The sequence below is a fragment of the Pteronotus mesoamericanus genome, unplaced genomic scaffold (genome assembly GCF_021234165.1).
Source record: "Pteronotus mesoamericanus isolate MK-2021 breed Mesoamerican mustached bat unplaced genomic scaffold, CSHL_Meso_final scaffold_167, whole genome shotgun sequence".
NCBI classification, from domain to species: domain Eukaryota; kingdom Metazoa; phylum Chordata; class Mammalia; order Chiroptera; family Mormoopidae; genus Pteronotus; species Pteronotus mesoamericanus.
Window position 1 is genome coordinate 23,361,032 of NW_026555308.1, and position 18,929 is coordinate 23,379,960.

The following is an 18,929-nucleotide window of genomic DNA, read 5'->3' on the forward strand; positions in this document are numbered from 1 at the left end:
GCATTCAAAATGACTGAGCAAGTAGAGCAATGAATCTGCCTCATATTTTTTGTTAAGCTTGAACATTCCTCCACGGAAACTATCAGGATGATTCAGAAGGCCTAATAGGCAACTGGTGATTGGCAGCTTCATCACAACACACCCACTCATGCATCATGCCTCGGGCAGAGGTTTTTTTGTGAAACATAATATCACCCAGGTGACTCAGTACCCCTCCAGCCCAGATTTAATGCCCTGCAACTTCTGGCTTTTCCCAAAACTAAAATCCCCTTTGAATGGGAAGAGATTTCAGACCATTGATGACATTCAGGAAAATATGACAGGGCAGCTGGTGGCAATTGGGAGAACTGTGTGAGGTCCCAAGGTACCTACTTTGAAGGAGACTGAGGAGTCATCACCCTATGTACAATGTTTCTTGTATCTTGTATCTTCTTCAATAAATGTCTCTATTTTTCATATTACATGGACAGATACTTTCTGGACAGACTTTGTAGGTTGAGCAATGACCCAATCTACCACAGCCGGGATCCTGGCAGTGGTTATGTATGGTTTATCCTATTCAAGATCCACAAATGACATTGGCAGGCAGACTCAAGCCCAAGGTGGGTCTTTATGTGTTTGTCAGACAAAGCTAAAGCAGGTGGTCCCTCTGATGATAAAGTTAGGAGGATCAGATGGGTTGCTGGTAGGCTCAACCCCAACCCCTGCAGTCAAAGATGTTGCAGAACTACCTACAGTGAAGGAGGGGAAACCCCTATACTGGAGAAACTGACATCACAGTTATGTTAGAAAAAGGGGGGTGACCCAGAACTGAGACGACTTGACAACATGCTCACAGAAGTCTTGGAAGTGATTGCTAACGATGGGAAGGAGTTACTTTTAACACTGGACCTACATCAATATATTGAGTGACATGAGAAGCAGAGGTGGTAACAACGGGCGTCATTTCTGGACACTTTGTAGAAGAAATAAAACAGTAAAGGAGAGAATTTTGGTATTGGTGGGAGTTGGAACATGATGACATCTAAAAATCAAGAAATAGGGTAATGTTGAGGATTAGAATTCACAGAGAAATATATATGATACAACCCAATGTATATGATTTTTAAAGGCTAGTTTAAACAATATTTTGATTAAGATTCCATATATGTGTAGTAATGTCACAAAGAAAAACAAAGTACTTATTACCGCAAAATTCAGGATAGCAATTATCAAAAAGGAAGGAGCTGTATGCAAATGGTAAGAAGTATCCAGGGGGTTTCTAAGCATGTGGTGTTCGATTTCCTAAGCTGAGTAGTGGGAACATGGATTTTTAAATTATTATTCTTTAGTCCTGTGTATGTTTTCCACACTTTTTATGAGTAATATATTTCTCAAAAAATAATTTAAGAGAATTGACAGTAACATAATACAATCTAAATAATCAAATACTCGAGCTATTTTTTATTGGGGTGACTTTAGTTCACAAAACCATTTGGGTTTCAAGTGTACGACTGAACAAAACGTCGGCACACTGCGTCATGCCCCCGTTTCCCAAGCAGCATCTTTCCACCCTCACGTTCACCGCCTTTTCCCACCTCCGCCTGCCCCCCTCCCCTTTCCCTCTGTCATCACACTGTTGTCTGCTGCCTGTGTCTATGTGGTTTTTTGGCTTAATCTATTTACCTTTTTTCATCCAGCCCCAAACTCCCTCGCCTCTGACAGTTGTCAGTCTGTTCCATGTATCCATGCCTCTGTATCTACTTTGTTTGCAGTTTATTTTGTTCATTAGATTCCACATATGAATGAGATCATATAGTATCTGTCTTTCTCTGACTGGCTTATTTCACTTAGTATAATACCTTCCAAGTCCATCCACGTTTTCACAAAAGGTAAGATTTCCTTTTTTATGGCCAAGTAGTATTCCATTGTTGGAATCTACCACAGCTTTTTGATTCACTCATCTACTGATGGGCACTTGGTCTATTTCTAGATCATGGCTATTGTACTCAAGACATCTTTTGAAATTAAAAAAAAAAGACAAGGATGCTTACTATTGTCATTATTTCAACATTGTTTTGGGAGTGTCAGCTAATGTAATAAGGAAAAAATAAAATAAATACTTGGCATAAACAATAGAAAAACATTAAATGCCCCATTTTTTGTTGCTAAAATTGTATAATTAGAAAATCCAAAGATGTTAGTGGGGAAGAAATTACTATATTAAAAATTACTATATATTAATTTCATTGCTGATGAAATTGTATAATTAGAAAAGCCAAATAAGTTAGTGGGGAAAATTACTATATTAAAAAAATACTATATTAAAAATTCGTATATTAGCCCTATCTGGTGTAGCTCAGTGGATTGAGCACAGGCCTGTAAACCAAAGGGTTGCCGGTTCAATTCCCAGTGAAGGGCACATTCCTAGGTTGCAGGCCAGGTCCCCAGTAGGGGCTGCGTGCAATACAACCACACATAAATGTTACTCTCCCTCTCTTTCTCCCTCCTTTCCCTTCTCTAAAAAAAAAAGAAGTTAAAAAATCTTCTTTTAAAAAAATTACTACATTACTCTATTACTATAAAATTAATAAGGTGGCTGGATGGAGTATAAAAACAATTTTCCCCATTCTAAAAATAATCAGCTAGAAATGAGTATTGGAAGAAATGTTCCATTCACAATAGAAACTCAAATAGAAAAATAGGAGTAAATTTAACAAAAAAGAACATCTCACATGAGAAAACCTATAAGACTGTATTATTCAAGGTCATAAAGCAAGATCTAAACAAATGGAAAAGATGTACCAAGTTCGTGGGTGTAAATATTTTTATAACACAAATATGTCAAGTTCCCTAAAATTAACATACACATTTAATGCCATTTTACTTTAGATCACAACAGGGTTGAATATTTTAAGTGAATGCAATTATCTTAAAGTTCAGGTAGGTGAATAATGTCTAAAAATATACTAGGAAACAGAAAAGTAATTGTGAGGTTTTCCTTGTCATATACTTAAAACGTACTATAAAACTATTGTAATCCAAACAGTATGGTGTTGCCATAAGAATAAGCAATAGATCAATGAAACAATGGAAGGGTCAGAAATAAATCCAATTATTCAAATATACAACAAAGATGGAATTTAATTCAGATGAATTGTTTATTTAAAAACACAACAACTGACTACCCATGTAGCAGAAAATAAAGTTAGATCTTACAACATTAAAATATGAAGCAAACTAAATCAAAGACATGAGAAAAAAACTAAAAATCCCAGAGGAAACTTTATAAGGCTAAAACTTGGGAACTGAGGAAACTCTTTTAATCAAAATGCAAAACCCAAAAGCTATAAAAATAAAATTCTACATATCCTATTACATAAAAAAGTAATTTTTTGTGTGTAAGGAAAAGATGCTGAAACAATACAGAGTAGACAAAATAGTTGGTGGGAAATTACTTGTAATGTGAATGACAGATAAAGGGTTAATATCTATAATATATAAAGAGCATTCACAAATTTATATTTAAAAAATACAAATTGTTCAACCCTACCCTCATGGGCACTATATATTTAATGTCTCTAAAGATACTTTCCAGTATGCTTTTTTTGGTTATTTAAATATCCTATAGTATGTTTATTTTGTTTTGTTTTTATTGCAATATAGTTGACATATAATGTTACATTAGTTTCAGGTGTATAATACAACATAGTGATTCAATATATGTAAATATTGTGAAGCGATCACCACAATAAATCTAGTTAAGGTCCATGACCTCACATAGTTAAAAATTATTTTCTTATGATGAGAACTTTTAAGATTTACTGTCTTAGCAGCTTTCAAATCTACAACACAGTATTATTAACGACAGTTACCATTCTGCACATCACATCCACAGGACTTGTTTATCCTGTAACTAGAAGTTTGTACCTCTTGACCACCTTCACCTGTTTTGCCGACTCTTTACGCCTCACCTTTGGCAACCACCAGTCTGTTCTCTGTATCAATGAGTTTTGTTTTGTTTAGATTCTTCCACCTCACTACTTAAATTTTTTCCACTGTCCTCAAACCCCAGGGTCCCTGAGGCTGTCAGGCCCTCCTTCCCACTTTCCCAAGAGCTCTCCAGCCTACAGAGAAGCAACTAGGGGAGGGGGACCCTCTCCCCTTCAATCTCAATTCCTGAAAACCGTGGAGCCCCAGGAAAGGGGGTGGTCTGGGCACAGTGAAGAGGCTTCAGAAGTGGCCCCTGAGATGGGGTGGTGAGGGAAGGGCCAGAGAGACAAGGCTGGGGGCTGAGGGACTGATGTGGTGGCCTGTGGGCTCTGGATGGGGTGGAGAGACTCAGCGGGCACTGACCTCCTCAAACCATCCTGGAGGCTGGGCATCCCACGCGCCCCGGCCCTGGCCTGGCTGAATGTGCTGGTCCTGCTGTCAGGAGAGCTGTCACGAGTGTGCGAGCAAGGTGGAGGTGTGGGGTCCCAGGTGGAGAGGAGGAAAGGTCCCTGAGAACCGCAGAAACCATTACCTGCCCTTCTTCTCCCCCAGAGTTAGGTATTCTCCACCTGTCTTCCCCCTTCAGAATGTTGGAGCAATAGCCAGGCACCTGTCACCAATACCTGTTTTCATGGTCCAAGATGGCTGGAAGATCTGATAAGCAGGATCCCCCACTGAGGCCTGAGAGGGAGAGAGAAAAATGGAGGGAGGGAGAGATGGAAGTGGGGAAAGAAGGAGGGGAGAGTGGGAGGCAGGTAGGAACCTACCCACCGCCTTTCTTTTCTTGGGCTCCGGGAGTTCATTTTCTGGAAGTCACAGAAAAGGTGAGTGGCTCTGTAGCATATTAACACCAGTGCAGGTCAGAGTTCTCATCCAAGGTCCAGGGCCTCCAGTTAGCAGCTGATAAAAATAGGCAAAAACTTAATGTCTTTGGGTTTCAGTTTCCATTTACTGAGAGTTCAACTGTAAGAGTAATAGGGCGTGCCCCCTGGAATGTTGTAACCAAGAGTTAAATGAGATGATTTTTTTTAACACTCACCTGAGGATATGTTTATTAATTTTAGAGAGAGAAGGGGGGTGGGGGGACAGGGTGGAGAGAGAAACATCAGTGTGAGAGAGAAACAATGATTGGTTGCCTCCCTTATGCACCTCAACCGGGGATCAAACCCACAACAGAGGTATGTGTCCTGACCAGGAATTGAACCAGCAAACTTTTGGTATACAGGATGACACTCCAACCAACAGACACCAGAGCTGGGGTGATGTTTTTTAGCAAAGTGTTCAGGCCAGCGCCTGGTAAACAGGACCCCAAGTAAATGCTAACACGAAAGTAACACTGGGTCTGACTACTCACCAACCCACTCTGGTGTCCTCAGTGTTGTGGATGTTGACCTGGGGCTCCAGCTGTCCACAGAATTGTTGGCCATGTGGCCAACCTTGCCACCAGCCTGCACTGTCTCTAGTCAAGGTGGGGAATCCCAGGCAAGTCTTCCCCACTTCTTCACACCTTCGGCATGTGATGCCTGGTGTCCCTGGAATCACAGCCGGGTTCATCCAAGGAATCTGCTTTGGGATGCTCTCACTGGCTGGCTGATAACCTGCAGAAGCAACTGGAGACATTTCAGGAGCTCCCAGAGTGTCCAATATAGATAGCACCTAGCTATTCCCAAGAGGTCCTGCAAGATGTGCTGCTAAAATTTAAAATAAAACCAGCATCAGGGTGGGCTGGAGCTGGAATCTGCACAGGCAGTAGGTCTGCACACCAGGGACCTTGTCAGCTGGGAGCTGAGTCATACTCCAGGATCTTGAATTCCTCCAGGGTTCTGACACCAGGGCTGATAAATGGTAACACAGGGCAAAATGTACTCCTGGTGAATTAAATTATACCTTTCTTCACTCCTTTCAGAGCCATTATAGCTTATGGACAGAAATCACCCTGAGAAGTGTACCAATGTCTGTAATCCATTCAGAGCACAAGATATGAAACCCACTCCACCCTACCTCCTGCTACAAAGGGGGCGAGAATAAGCAGAAGGATGTCTAATGAACTGCACGGGAAATACTGTAAACTGGTTAAATGTTTAACACAATTGTGAAATAAAATCAGATTACCCAGAGACAGGCTAGAAATTGTGCAAAATGCTCCAAAGTAGCAAAAGCAAAAAGGTACAAACAGGATGGGCGAGTCTAAGGAGGAATCCTGTAAAATGATGTGCCTTAGGCCAGTCTTCAGAAGGGGTTACAGGAAGGCATAGGGAGAAGGGAGGAAAGTCTCTTGCCTGGCTCAGGCTCCCACCTCTGCAGGTTAAGAACCCCACTTAATAGGGTTGGGACAGTGGCCGCAGGCAATGGCTAGCCCCAGGATCTGCTCTCTCTTCTTCCTTAGTATTAGGACAGTAAAATTTTAGATGAGTACAAAGTCATCCTAAAAGCCACACCTCTGAACTTCCTGCATAGCCAATTGCCAGCTTAGGATTAAGTTCTGGCCAGTGAGATGTAAATGAAGGGCTGTGTGTATGATTTCCAAAAAGTACCTTTAAAGGGAGGAGCGATGCCCTTCTTCAGTCCTCCCTCCTTCCTGGCTGGCTGGAAGGCAGATGTTATGGCTGATGCTCTCTAGCAACTACATTACACGATGAAATTGAAGCTGCATGATGACTGAGGAACACAAGGCTGTGTAAAGGAACCCCGTCTCTGGCTTCCAGGGCTCCCTGCCAGCCTTACATGGCCTACCTCTAGATCTCCTTTATGTAAGAGAAAAAGATATTTCCATTATTGTCTGGTTTTCTGTATCACATAGCTGAACGAAACCCTAACCAATGAACAGAGGAGATGAGAATCCTTTTTGTTGGCAGTGGTGGGGCAAGGACCGTAACAAGTAACAGTTCCCTATGTTGGCAAAGCTAAGACACAGATATGCAAGTGAAGGAGGAGTGTTCCCTGAATTGGCAGAACTGGTAGTAGAGTCAAGATTAATTCCTGGATAAACAGACATGGTGAAGGAAGAAATGGAAGAATCAAGGATATCCCTGTAGTGATGGTTGTGGAAGGTAAGGTCACAGAGGACATGGGAGGGGTTATAATGTTGGACTATGTAAAGAAAGGTGTCACGGCTACACAGGTGAGGTCCCTGTGTTGACTAAGGTTGGTAAAAAGAGGAATTGTTCCTGGAAGTTCTGTTCAAGAACAAGCTCAAATCCTTGTCCATCTCTCTTCATTGCCAGAGGTGTCCCTGTTAGTTCTTCTACTCGCTGACTTCCCATAGCACCCGCTGCTGACCCACAGAGCCTATTGGTCATCAGGGGTTTGGACTGACTGTGAGGGCACCTAGTCCAGCATTTCTCCTCATGTGGTCCTCACAGCGCCCTCATAGGACTGTCCTGATGACTTGCTAAAAATACAGACTTAAGTACTCTACCCAACACCAAATGGAGCAGCCTCTCTGAAGTGGCGCCCATAATTCTGACATATGCTTAAGTCCAATCCACCATTTTACACATGGGGAAACTGAGGCCCAGACAAATGGTGTTTATTGGCAGAGGTCTCACTGCGAGCACTGGGCCGGAACCCAGGAATCAGGACATCCAGCCCAGGGCTTACGCCAAGGCCCTGTGGATCTCCTGTCGCCTGCACCCTTTTTTCTGGCTCCCTTGGGCGGTCCCTGCTAATTTAAAAACCCTCTGAGGGGAAGGGTCACCAGTGAGACCCAAGGTGAGGCCAAGCACCCACCCTCGGCCCTGGCCGCCAGTGCCGGCTTGTCCACCCAGCTCAGCCGCGGTCAAGATGATCCTTATCTCCGGCAACCACAGGAAGCCACAGCTCTCCAAGTTCTGCCAGCTTCACGGTGAAGATACACAACGGCAAAGCATCAGGGATACATTCCGTTTGGTATCCAAGAGAGATGAAAGTGTTTGTAATTTCCTAAAAGGGGGATTATTAATTGAAGAATCTGACAACAGACCAATTGAGAGACATGACGCAATGTTATATTTTGTCTTCTATGTAGATTTTTCGGACAGTGAACTTGGCATTGAAGATATAATTCAAGTACTTGTATAAACATTAGACAAGTGTTTTGAAAATGTCTGTGTACTGGATTTAACTTTCCATGTAAACAAGGTTCACAATATTCTTGCAGAGATGGTAATGGGGGAGTGGTATTAGAGACCAATACGAATGAAACCGCTACACAAATTGGTGCACAAAATTAACTGGAAAAATCTGAGGCTGGTTTAATGGGAGCTGCAGTCCCTGCTGTATCAGCTGTAAAGAATGTGAATCTTCCTGAGATTCCCAAGAAATATTTTGTGACATCAGTATAAAAGTGCCACACTTGTCCTCTTCTAAATAAAAAAGTTAAAAGGCTACTCCTAGGTAAAATCCAAGGGGAAGGGTCATCTAAGTTTACCATGCAGTTGTTTACCAAAAATAGAGGAAGAGAGTCTTAACTTTTGCTCTTGGGTTTAAGTCAAGGTACTGTATAGAAGTTGTGTAGAATCAGGATAGCAGTTCAATGTTGCTTTCCTTACTCTGTGATTTTGAAGAAATTGAGTAGTTCCAGTGTGATTTTATTCCTTTCTTTTCTAAAATGCATTCCTATGACCCAGGCTAATGTGGCTCAGTCGGTTGGGCAGAGTCCTGCAAACCAAAAGGCCACCGGTTCAATTCCCCAGTCAGGACACATGCCTGGGTTGCAGGTTCTGGGTATGGAAGGCAAGTCAATCGATGTTTCTCTCTCAAATTGATGTTTCTGTCTCTTTCTCCCTCCTTTCCCTTCTCTCTAAAATCAAAAATAATAATAAAAAGTTTTAAAAGATAAAAATAACAAACTGTGTTCCTATGGCCCCCTAGGCATGCCTCTCTGCATTGACTATAACAGAATTTTTTTAAAAAGTGTTTGAGACATTTCTTTAAATTATGTACAACCCAAAATGTTGGTGTTTTGTATGGATCACAAGTGCAGTATTCCTTCATTCTCTGTTATTTGTCATAATTGTTATTTAAAGAACCAAGCATGTATTGAATGAAAACATTGTTTAAATAAACTCCAAGGTAATTGGACTTCTAAAGTACATTTCTGTTTTCCTGATACCTACTTTAACAATAATTTTTTTACAACCCTCTGACTCAACAAAGTGAATAAAAGTATATTTTATCACTGTTTAAAAAAGTACATACATTTAAAATTAAAAACAAAACAAAACAAAACCTAAGATAGAAACACAATCTGTGTGGTCTCCCCCATCCTCACAATCCCGGGACAAACGGCAAGCTGAGGACACACCTGTGGCCCGTGGGCACGTCTCCCAGAGCTGCTTGCAGCTGTAGAGACCCCGGCCTACTTTTGCAACACCTACATTAGAGACAAAGGGCCTGCATGCCCTAGAACTCCATGCAGTCTTGCAGATTCACATGACTGAACATTCAACTGACCCCCTCCTGACCCAGAGCATGGGGAAGTACATCAGGGGCTCCAGGAGTAGGACACCCTCCTCAGATTCCAACTCACCCCCCATAATCCTCCATGCAACCCCCCTTCCCACACTGGGCTTCCCTTCTTCCCATCTTCACAGGTGTGGAGAGTGCAGAGGGGGTACTGACATCAATGGCTGCATCCACTCTTGCCCCAGATTCTCCAGCATCTTTGGAAGCTCTACTTTCTTTTCCCTCTCCTGCTGCCTGACTTTCCATAGTACCCACCCCTGAAAGGAATAGAGTTCTGACGCTTCGGAAAGCTTCACAATTGCCTTGCCCTTATCTCCCATGGATCCGTCACGGCACTGCCTCACTCCATCCCCAAGCAATTAGGAACTGCCCTTGTTTTTGCTCTGCACTCCAGCCCCTGCAGACATATCTGGACACCTTTTCTGGCTTGAATCTGCTTTAAAACCAGATGAATGTACGATTTGCCTCCCTGGGAGATTCCAGCTCACCATATGTGTCCTGTCTTTTGACTCCAGCGGGAGGTCCAGGCTTTCAGCACTGACCTCTCTGAGGCAGTCTCTGCTGGGCTAGCTCCTAGAACATGCCCTGTCCTCTCACCTTCTACTATCTAGGGTCTCACTAGTTCATGGTAACACTGGGCTATAAGCTGTCTCTGCCTTCTCTATCTTCATGGTACAGGCCTAGGGACTCTTGATTAGAGAAGTCAGGTAAGGCACTTGCATCGGACAGCTGTTTTTGGAGAGTGACAGGGAGGCAAGCCCCCATCACTGTCAGGGCCTCTACAGGCCAAAAACTTCCACAGCCTTAGACCTGGAGCAGGCCTCTGCTCATTCATTCATAGCGGATTTTTATCATTCTAATAATTCATAATTACCACGTTGGGAGACCTGCCTCACATCCTTTTCTCTCGCAGCTGCACCGGCTGTCCATTTTTCTGTCTCCTATCACCACTCACAGCACTAATAATGTATAGGGACGTGGTCATGACTAGGACGCTGAAGCCTGGATGCCGGGAACCTCGGTGTCCCTGCAGGGGATTTGGGGTGTCTGAAGAGTGGAGGGGCGAAAAGCCAGAAGGTGGGAAGAACTGACAAGGGGGTTCATCTCCGCATTCCATCCCAGTCCTCGAGGACTGAGCGGCTGCCTTCGGCGCCACCTGGCGGCCACCGCCCTCAAGCGGAGAACAGACCAGACTCAGCAAGGATCACCTGTCCTGCGGAGGCCGGTTCCCGCGGGGCGCACGTGCGAGCTGGGGCGGCGGGTGGGCGGTGGATGCCAGCTAGGAAAACTGGGTCCGCGCAGCCCAGGGAGGATCACATCTCTCGATTCGGGCGGATCCCGCGACACTCCCGAGACCTCAGACCTGATGCTCTCGGCCCCTTATGGCTGCAGACGCGAGCCCGGGACATGCCGGGGAGCTAGATGGCTGAGCCAGCGTGAGCGCGCGCGGCCGACCCGCGCGGCGCCCCGCACCGCCGCACGCGCGCACGCACGCCAGGTCGCTCGCCCGCGCTCGCCGGTCCTCCAAGCCGGGGGCGCATATTCCCGAGCGGGTCACCCCGAGAGAGTTAAGCGTCTTCGCGCGGCGCAATCACGCGGACATCGCCTCATACTTTTCCGCCCTCACCTCGAGCGTGAGACACCATCGCGGCTGCATTTTCCCAAGGGCGATCCCCTAGGGCGGGACGTGGTGGTCTGTGCGGCTTCGGCCCCTCGGAACAGAATAGAGGGCCCGGGCCAGGCCGCTCCCACCTGCCCGTCGCGATGGCCAATAAGAGCCTGGCCTAGTGATGTCATACCTACTGGCCCCTAGTGACGATAGTCCGAGGTCACCCGTCAGGAAACCAGCGCAAACCCACCCGCGGGGGTTCCGGAAGTTTCTATTGCGGCAGCGGAGGGCGGCTTCGCACTCCACCCTTTTCCGTGCTACCACTTTGGCTTTTCTTCTGGAGTGTCCGCGAGTCACTTCTCCCCTCCCTCCGTCTCCTTTATGGGGGTCCCCTTTATTTCCACTCATGATCTCATGTCCACATCCTCATTTCCACAGGTGCGCCCTCGTTCCCAAGAGTGTCCCATGTAACCTCTTCTCCAGCACCACCTCCCGTTCCTCTGAGGGGGGGTCCTCCCCCCGCCTCCCACGCCATCCCTGCTGTGTTTGTGGCCAGGAATGCTCACTTATTCGGCGCGCGGCCCCGACCGAGGCTGTCACCCTGTCCTAGAGTGTCCATCCGTCTGTGAATGTCTCTCACTGCGTTTGTGGCTGCCACTGCATGAGACCGTCCGGCTGCGTGTGTCTGTCTCCGCGGGCTTCTGTTCGTCCGTCTGTCTTGTGGGTGTCTGCTCCGCCACTGCGGGTCTTTCGGTCGTGCCGATCACCGAGTATCTGGACGTCTGTCGGCTTCTGTCACTGGCTCCGCCTGGGCCTCGGGGTCTGTGGGTCTCGGCTCCGAGGGAGGAAGAGGGAGAGGAGGTGGCAGCCCCAGGCGGGTGGGGAGGGGAGGGGGCGGAGACAGTGGGCGGAGGCGAGGGCGCCTTGCGGGGCCGGAGGGGGTGTGTGCGGGGGGCCGGAGGCGGCGGCTGTCAGAGTCGGCTCAGCCAGCGCCGGGGAATATCGGCCACCTCCAGCTCCCGGCGCGGCCCGGCCCGGCCCGGCTTGGCCGCCTCAGGTGAGTCTCCCGCCCCGCCCGGGACCCTCCCCCAGCCTGCGGCCCCTTCCGCGTCCGGGGCACAGTGCATTCCCGGAGGGATCCGGGCCCCCAGACCTGACGCCCACTGCGCCCCCAGGCCTGCCTAGCGACGCCCCCTGCCACCCTTCACTCATCCTTAACTCTTCGCTCGCCGCTGAAAACTTACGGTCCCCCACGCAGGGAGTCGGCACCCCGAAGGGCTGGCCGCTGCCTCTGCTCTCAATTTCCTGTGAGGACCCCCGAGCGCCCCTTGCCCGTTGGTCCTCAAGTCTGGGGCCACTGTAAGACGCCCCCTGCTTGGGGCGGAACCCCGGCTACGCAGGCTCCTGGCGCCCGGCTGCCATTACCCCCCACCCCACCCCAATCCGGCGACCCAGCGTCCCCGAGAAGCGCCCAGCCTAAGCCCCCTGCCAGGCCCAGGCATCCCCCTCCCACGGGGACTCCGTCTCTATTTTGGGGGAAGGGGAGGCTCAGCGGAAGCCCCGAGTTATAATTAGCCCTACTCGGGTTTCCTAGTTAATCTCACCACCCCATGTCAGGACGCCGGCGGCTGGGTGAGAGGTGACCGCCGCGAGAGGGGGGAGTTCCGACCCGGGGAATTTTGATCCCTTGGCTGGAGATGCCGGAACCGCAGCAGCTGCTGTCCCCAAAATAGCGCCCCCTCCCCTGCAGCCGGGGATCTCCGGAGCTCCTAAAACAGAGGCGTCCCAGTTCGCTCTTCAGACCCCTTCGCAATGACCGCAAGCCCCTGGACCCCCGCCCCAAGTTACCAGCTGCTTTACTCGGGGCGGGGAGCACGGGTATTTTCTCGGTCTCTACTGCCCCCTGCTGGCAGCAGCGTGTATAGCAGCATCGCGCGGATTGGGGACTGGAGTCTTGGTGTCCAAGGCTGGCAAATCCGTTCACTAAGGCTAGACGACAGGGGTGCGCAACTGACAGACACTCAAGGGTACCAGCGCGCTGTGTCAGACAGTGGATGAGGCGGGCTGGGTGGGTAGGGTGTGGAGTAGGCAGGATTTGGGGTGCCCCAGGACTTGCGCCTCCCGCACCCTGAATGCCCAACCCACCCTCCAGGGCCCTGGCCCTGGCCAACGCAGAAGAGGCTGTGCCTTCACGCCACCGCAAGCGGCCCCATCGGCGCCTCGCCTCAGCGAGGGCCCCGCCCCTGTCGGGTGGCCAGTACGTGAACTGCGGCCTCTGGTGCGGGTGCCCGCATTGCTCGCACTTGGCCCAAACCAGTCCATCCAGCTGGGGGAAGGAGGTGAGGGCCTCTGTGGGGCAGGGGAGGGTATTGCTTGAAAGGTCTCGTCTCTGTTCCTTACATTTGTCTGGGTGTATGTGTGCCTGATCTCTGTCCCCTCTTGCTTCTCTGTCTGCCTGTGTCCTTGTCTCTCTCTGTCTCCCTCTCTCCATTACTCTCTTCCTCTTTGCCAGCCTGCCCCACCTCCTCTGCAGCTTAGCGATAACCCTGGGCAAGAGTGTTACCTAATCTCCTTCCTAGAAGCCTCAGGCCTTCATCCTCTGCCTTTCTTTCTCCCAGCAGCCGCCTGCCTGCCTTGGCAGCCATGAGGCCCCCATGCTGTCCCCTGCACACTCTCTTCCCAGCATCCCGACTTCTTCTCCTCCTCCTCTTCCTCCTGGGAGGAGGGGCAGAAGCTGAGCACCCAGAGGACCCAGAGCTGCTGGTGACAGTGCGTGGGGGCCGGCTTCGGGGCATCCGCCTAAGGGCCCCTGGGGGCCCTGTCTCTGCTTTTCTGGGCATCCCCTTCGCAGAGCCACCCGTGGGCCCCCGTCGCTTTCTGCCACCGGAGCCCAAGCGGCCCTGGTCAGGGGTGCTGGATGCCACAGCCTTCCAAAGTGTCTGCTACCAATACGTGGACACCTTGTACCCTGGCTTTGAGGGCACCGAGATGTGGAACCCCAACCGTGAGCTGAGTGAGAACTGCCTCTACCTCAACGTGTGGACACCATATCCTCGGCCTACATCCCCCACCCCTGTCCTCGTCTGGATCTATGGGGGTGGCTTCTACAGTGGGGCTGCCTCCCTGGATGTGTATGATGGCCGCTTCCTGGCCCAAGCAGAGGGGACTGTGTTGGTATCCATGAACTACCGGGTGGGAGCCTTTGGCTTCCTGGCCCTGCCAGGGAGCAGGGAGGCCCCAGGCAATGTGGGTCTCCTGGACCAGAGGCTGGCCCTGCAGTGGGTACAGGAGAATGTGGCAGCCTTCGGGGGGGACCCAATGTCAGTGACTCTGTTTGGGGAAAGTGCAGGTGCCGCCTCTGTGGGCATGCATCTTCTGTCCCCACCCAGCCGGAGCCTGTTCCACAGGGCTGTGCTGCAGAGCGGTGCACCCAATGCGCCCTGGGCTACGGTGAGCATGGGAGAGGCCCGCCGAAGGGCCACACTGCTGGCCCACTTTGTAGGCTGTCCCCCAGGTGGGGCTGGTAGCAATGACACAGAGTTGGTCGCCTGCCTGCGGACACGGCCAGCTCAGGACCTGGTGGACCACGAGTGGCAAGTGCTGCCTCAGGAAAGTGTCTTCCGCTTCTCTTTTGTGCCTGTGGTAGACGGAGACTTCCTCAGTGACACGCCCGAGGCCCTCATCAATGCTGGAGACTTCCAGGGCCTGCAGGTGACTAATGGCTGGAGGGGGTGGAGCTGGTTCCTCTAGGCTTGTTTTCCCACCCACCCTCTCCCTGGGGACCCCAGCAAGAGGGATCCACAAGACCCACTCCCAAGGGCCCAGGCTTCTCTTCCTTGAGGGCTTGATCCCAGGGTGGCCAGTGGGACAGAGGGAAAAAAAATGCCAGTATATTTTTCCCTTCTCTCCACCTATTCCCCAATTTCATACTATCTTCCTCTGTGGTTATGCGTCTGTAACTGTTCATCTCTCTGGTTCTTTGTCCTTCTGTTTCTGTCTGCCTGTCTGTGTCTGCGCCCACCTCCACCCATTCCCATTCCCATTCCTATTCCTTCATCCTGTTCCCCCAGGTGCTGGTGGGTGTGGTGAAGGATGAGGGCTCCTATTTTCTGGTTTACGGGGCCCCAGGCTTCAGCAAAGACAACGAGTCTCTCATCAGCCGGGCACAGTTCCTGGCCGGGGTGCGGGTCGGGGTCCCCCAGGCAAGCGACCTGGCTGCCGAGGCTGTGGTCCTGCATTACACAGACTGGCTGAACCCCGAGGACCCAGCACGCCTGAGGGAGGCCATGAGTGATGTGGTGGGCGACCACAATGTCGTGTGTCCTGTGGCCCAACTGGCTGGGCGACTGGCCGCCCAGGGTGCTCGGGTCTATGCCTACCTCTTTGAACACCGTGCATCTACGCTCTCCTGGCCCCCCTGGATGGGGGTGCCCCACGGCTACGAGATCGAGTTCATCTTTGGGCTCCCCCTGGAACCCTCGCTAAACTACACCATCGAGGAGAGAGCCTTTGCCCAGCGACTGATGAAATACTGGGCCAACTTCGCCCGCACAGGGTCAGCAGTGTGGAGGGGAGGATGGCCTCTGGGAGCTAGGGAGGCAGGGGGGACAGAGAGAGGACAGAAGACAAGCAAAGAAGGGCTAGAAAGAGAGGGGAAAGTTCACAAAGGAAAAGAGACAAAGGGGGAGAGAGAGAATGACACAGGAGAATGAAAGAGGAAGGAAGGAGGAAGTGGGGTGGCAGGTCTTGAAGAGACAAGGAGACAAGGTCAGCAACAGAGACAAAGATAAGAGCTGAACAAGGAGAGAGAGAGGAGTTACCATAATAGTAAAGAGTGTGAACAGGAGAGCTGGGTCAATCGGACCAGTGGTGATTTTATTAGCTGTGATGCATGAGTGCAAACACACACAGTTTACCTGTCTGAAGAAGGGGACAATAAATCCAGCATGATGTTGGTGTTGTAAAAAGTAAATGTGATGTTTGTAGAGATAGGACTGGGCCTGATTACATAGTAAGGGCTCAATATATCATCAATTTTTTAAATGAGAAACAAAGACAACAATGGAGCAGGAAAACTGAAGGAAAAGAAGGGGAGAGACTCTAGATGAGCGATACTGGAGAAGAGACAGAGGATTAAAGCAGCGGTGGGAGGGAAGGAATGGGGCTCTCCTTGGAGCAAAGAGGGCATGGGGTCTGGGAGCAGCCTGCCTCCTCCTCTCCCCTTTCTCCATTCCCCAACCCCAGGGCAGGTTAGGCTTGCCTGAGGCTGAGCCTTCCTTTTCCTTCCACAGGGACCCCAATGACCCCCAGGACCCCAAAGCCCCGCAGTGGCCACCGTACACCGGGGGAGCGCAGCAGTACGTCAGCCTCAACCTGCAGCCGCCGGAGGTGCGGCGGGGGCTGCGCGCCCAGACCTGTGCCTTCTGGAACGGCTTTCTACCCAAATTGCTCAGCGCCACCGGTACGCAGGGGCCAGTGAGCAGGGGCTGAGCAGAGGGGGGAGAAATGGGGCTCGGAGAGAGGGGGTAACGGAAGCCGGCGGGGTGTATAACCCCTCTCTTCTCCCCACCAGCCTCGGAGGCTCCCAGCACCTGCCCAGGCCCCGCCCACGGGGTGGCCGCCCCGAGGCCCAGGCCCGGCCTCCCCCTACCCCTCCTTCTCCTCTTTCTCCTCCACTCTCAGCTCCCGCGGCTGTGACCACGGCCTCTTCCCCTCCTCCGGCCTCATGGGGCCCCTTCTCTAATGAGAGGTCGGACCGTGGGGAACGGCCCCACTCAGGGACCTCCGACCCAGCGCCCCCTTCCTCCTCAAAAAGACTCAAACTGGACAGGGAGAGAGGTGACCTACGACCCATCTCAGGGACCCACATGCCTTTGTTTAAATGGAAATGAAAATGCCAATTTTCTTTTTTTTATAAAATTATTCCTTGGAGCCTGAGCCTGCTGTTGGGGGGAGAGGGAAGACCCGGGGCTAGATAGCACCTCCCAGTGGGGCTATAACCGTCAACCATTTCTCTTTTTTCCCCCATCAATCCATGGATGCTCCACCCTCCTGATCCCTTCCTTCCTCCCGTCTTCCGGTCATTTTCTACCCCTCCCTCCTCCTTCCCACCGTCCTTCTCTGGACCCCCCTATATCGTCATCCTCCCCGGTCTTTCGTCTTTCTCATATTCTGATCCTCTTTCCACCATCCTACGTGGCCTCCTTACTCCTTGTGTCCTCCTGCACTCACGCCCCCCACCCCATGTCCGTTCCCTGACCTTCCCCACATCCTTCTCCCACCCACTTGCCGGGCGCCCTGGCCGCAGACACGCTGGACGAGGCAGAGCGCCAGTGGAAGGCCGAGTTCCACCGCTGGAGCTCCTACATGGTGCACTGGAAGAACCAGTTTGACCATTACAGCAAGCAGGATCGCTGCTCAGACCTGTGACCCAGGCGGGACCCCCACTTTCCACCGTCCCTCTCACCCCTCCCGGTCCCCTAGTTGTATATACTATTTATCTGAGGTCTGGGATATAACAGAGGAGCCCTAGACCCTGCCCGACCCGACTTTCCCCCAGGGCTCCCAGTCCTCTGCATGTCTCGGCCGAGCCCCCACCCCGCGGTGCCTTTGCCCCTCTGGGCTGCCAATAAACTGTTACAGCCAAAGGCGTGTGAGCCATTGGGAAGCCCAGTTCTGGCAGAACGCCTCCCCACCAGGGTTGAGGGAATGGAGGTGTGGTCGCTGGAGCGAGAGGACTGGCCCTCTTAGAGGTGGGACTCAGGGAGCCCGCCCCTCGCGCAGCTCGAGTCTGCGCAGTAAGAAGGGCGGTGCGGGCGCCGCGGTGCATTGTGGGAACCCTGCGTGTCGACTCGGTCTCCACTCCTTCCAAGTGCCCCGCGAGGCTGTTGCTGGAGTCGGCCTGCTGGTCCTGCAGCCAGCCCAAGACCGGGGGCCGAGAGTAAGTGCTGGAGCCCGAGTTCTCCCTGGGGCTCGCCTCACGCCGCCAGATACATCTGCCCTGCCTCCACAACCTCTGCTCCTGCCGACAGCCCTGGAGCTGCTGAAGGACGTCCACCTGGGCCTTGCCCCCCCAGGCCGTGGCCCTGTTCGCTTGGCCATCCTTTCGGGCCACTACCTCTACTATCACTATGGCTGCGACGGCCTGGATGACCGGGGCTGGGGCTGCGGATACCGCACTCTGCAGACACTATGCTCGTGGCCAGATGGGCAGCCCGCAGGCGTACCCGGGTTGGTGGATGTGCAGGCGGCACTGGAGGACATGGGTGACAAGCCACCTGGGTTTCGGGGATCCCGGAGCTGGATCGGCTGCGTAGAGGCCAGTCTCTGTTTGGACTACTTCAGAGGGCCCCAGGGGCGCCTATGCCACGTTCCCCGTGGAGCTGGGCTTCAGGGGGAACTGGAGAGGCTTTACTCCCACTTTGCAGGAGGCGGGGGGCCTGTAATGGTTGGGGGGGATGCGGATGCCCAATCCAAGGCCTTGCTGGGAGTCTGCCTGAGACCAGGCACTGAAGCCTACGTCCTAGTATTGGACCCTCACTGCTGGAATGCTCCGAAAAACCCCAGTGAACTACAGGCTGCTGGGTGGGTGGGCTGGCAAAAGGTGAGCACCACCTTTGACCCCAACTCCTTCTACAACCTGTGTTTGACCAGCCAGAACTCTGAAAAGCAACTGCATGCCTAGGACTGAGGCAAAGTTCCACGAACTGAGACTCTGGCCCTGCTCACTCACTGTACTCTCAAAAGCAGAGGTTTAGACATTGCCCCATGTTAGGCCCCCATTAAGTCCCAGCAGAGCCTGGGACCATTGGCATCAATAAAATGGCAAAGCCCAGCTTAACCACTGCCCCAGCCAATATTTGGGAGCATCTGTAGGAGTGTATAATATATACTCAGTCAGGAG

The 18,929-nt window shown here is 51.2% G+C and overlaps 3 protein-coding genes across 7 annotated transcripts; all 3 read left to right on the plus strand.

Moving 5' to 3' along the window:
* Positions 1–7,562: 7,562 nt before the first annotated feature.
* Positions 7,563–8,446, plus strand: LOC129083808 (AP-3 complex subunit sigma-1-like). The gene is made up of 2 exons (XM_054589787.1): positions 7,563–8,019; positions 8,199–8,446. The coding sequence occupies exons 1-2, from the start codon at positions 7,756–7,758 to the stop codon at positions 8,292–8,294; spliced, it is 360 nt and encodes a 119-aa protein (XP_054445762.1). The 5' UTR covers positions 7,563–7,755; the 3' UTR covers positions 8,295–8,446.
* A 3,516-nt stretch (positions 8,447–11,962) lies between these two features.
* Positions 11,963–17,642, plus strand: ACHE (acetylcholinesterase (Yt blood group)). Of its 5 annotated transcripts, none has more exons than XM_054589781.1 (6): positions 11,963–12,083; positions 13,179–13,365; positions 13,645–14,737; positions 15,097–15,581; positions 16,318–16,487; positions 16,709–17,291. In XM_054589781.1, the coding sequence occupies exons 3-6, from the start codon at positions 13,670–13,672 to the stop codon at positions 16,915–16,917; spliced, it is 1,932 nt and encodes a 643-aa protein (XP_054445756.1). In that variant the 5' UTR covers positions 11,963–12,083; positions 13,179–13,365; positions 13,645–13,669; the 3' UTR covers positions 16,918–17,291. The 5 variants fall into 5 exon arrangements, with proteins under 5 accessions (XP_054445756.1, XP_054445755.1, XP_054445758.1 ...); XM_054589780.1 differs by having other exon boundaries at positions 13,648–14,737; XM_054589783.1 differs by having other exon boundaries at positions 13,202–13,365; positions 13,648–14,737.
* Positions 17,643–17,661: 19 nt separating this feature from the next.
* Positions 17,662–18,927, plus strand: UFSP1 (UFM1 specific peptidase 1 (inactive)). Its single transcript, XM_054589786.1, has one exon. It carries the CDS (start codon positions 18,288–18,290, stop codon positions 18,708–18,710), a length of 423 nt encoding a protein of 140 aa, XP_054445761.1. The 5' UTR covers positions 17,662–18,287; the 3' UTR covers positions 18,711–18,927.
* Positions 18,928–18,929: the final 2 nt, after the last annotated feature.

What these genes read in the sequence shown, in the direction of transcription:
- LOC129083808 (XM_054589787.1), top strand. Translation starts at nt 7,756, where the DNA reads ATGATCCTTATCTCCGGCAACCACAGGAAGCCACAGCTCTCCAAGTTC. An exon ending in GCATTGAAGATATAATTCAA is followed by an intron (nt 8,020 to 8,198) that starts GTACTTGTATAA and finishes GAAAAATCTGAG; the next exon opens with GCTGGTTTAATGGGAGCTGC.
- ACHE (XM_054589781.1), top strand. Translation starts at nt 13,670, where the DNA reads ATGAGGCCCCCATGCTGTCCCCTGCACACTCTCTTCCCAGCATCCCGA. An exon ending in GAGACTTCCAGGGCCTGCAG is followed by an intron (nt 14,738 to 15,096) that starts GTGACTAATGGC and finishes CTGTTCCCCCAG; the next exon opens with GTGCTGGTGGGTGTGGTGAA. An exon ending in GCCAACTTCGCCCGCACAGG is followed by an intron (nt 15,582 to 16,317) that starts GTCAGCAGTGTG and finishes TTCCTTCCACAG; the next exon opens with GGACCCCAATGACCCCCAGG.
- UFSP1 (XM_054589786.1), top strand. Translation starts at nt 18,288, where the DNA reads ATGGGTGACAAGCCACCTGGGTTTCGGGGATCCCGGAGCTGGATCGGC.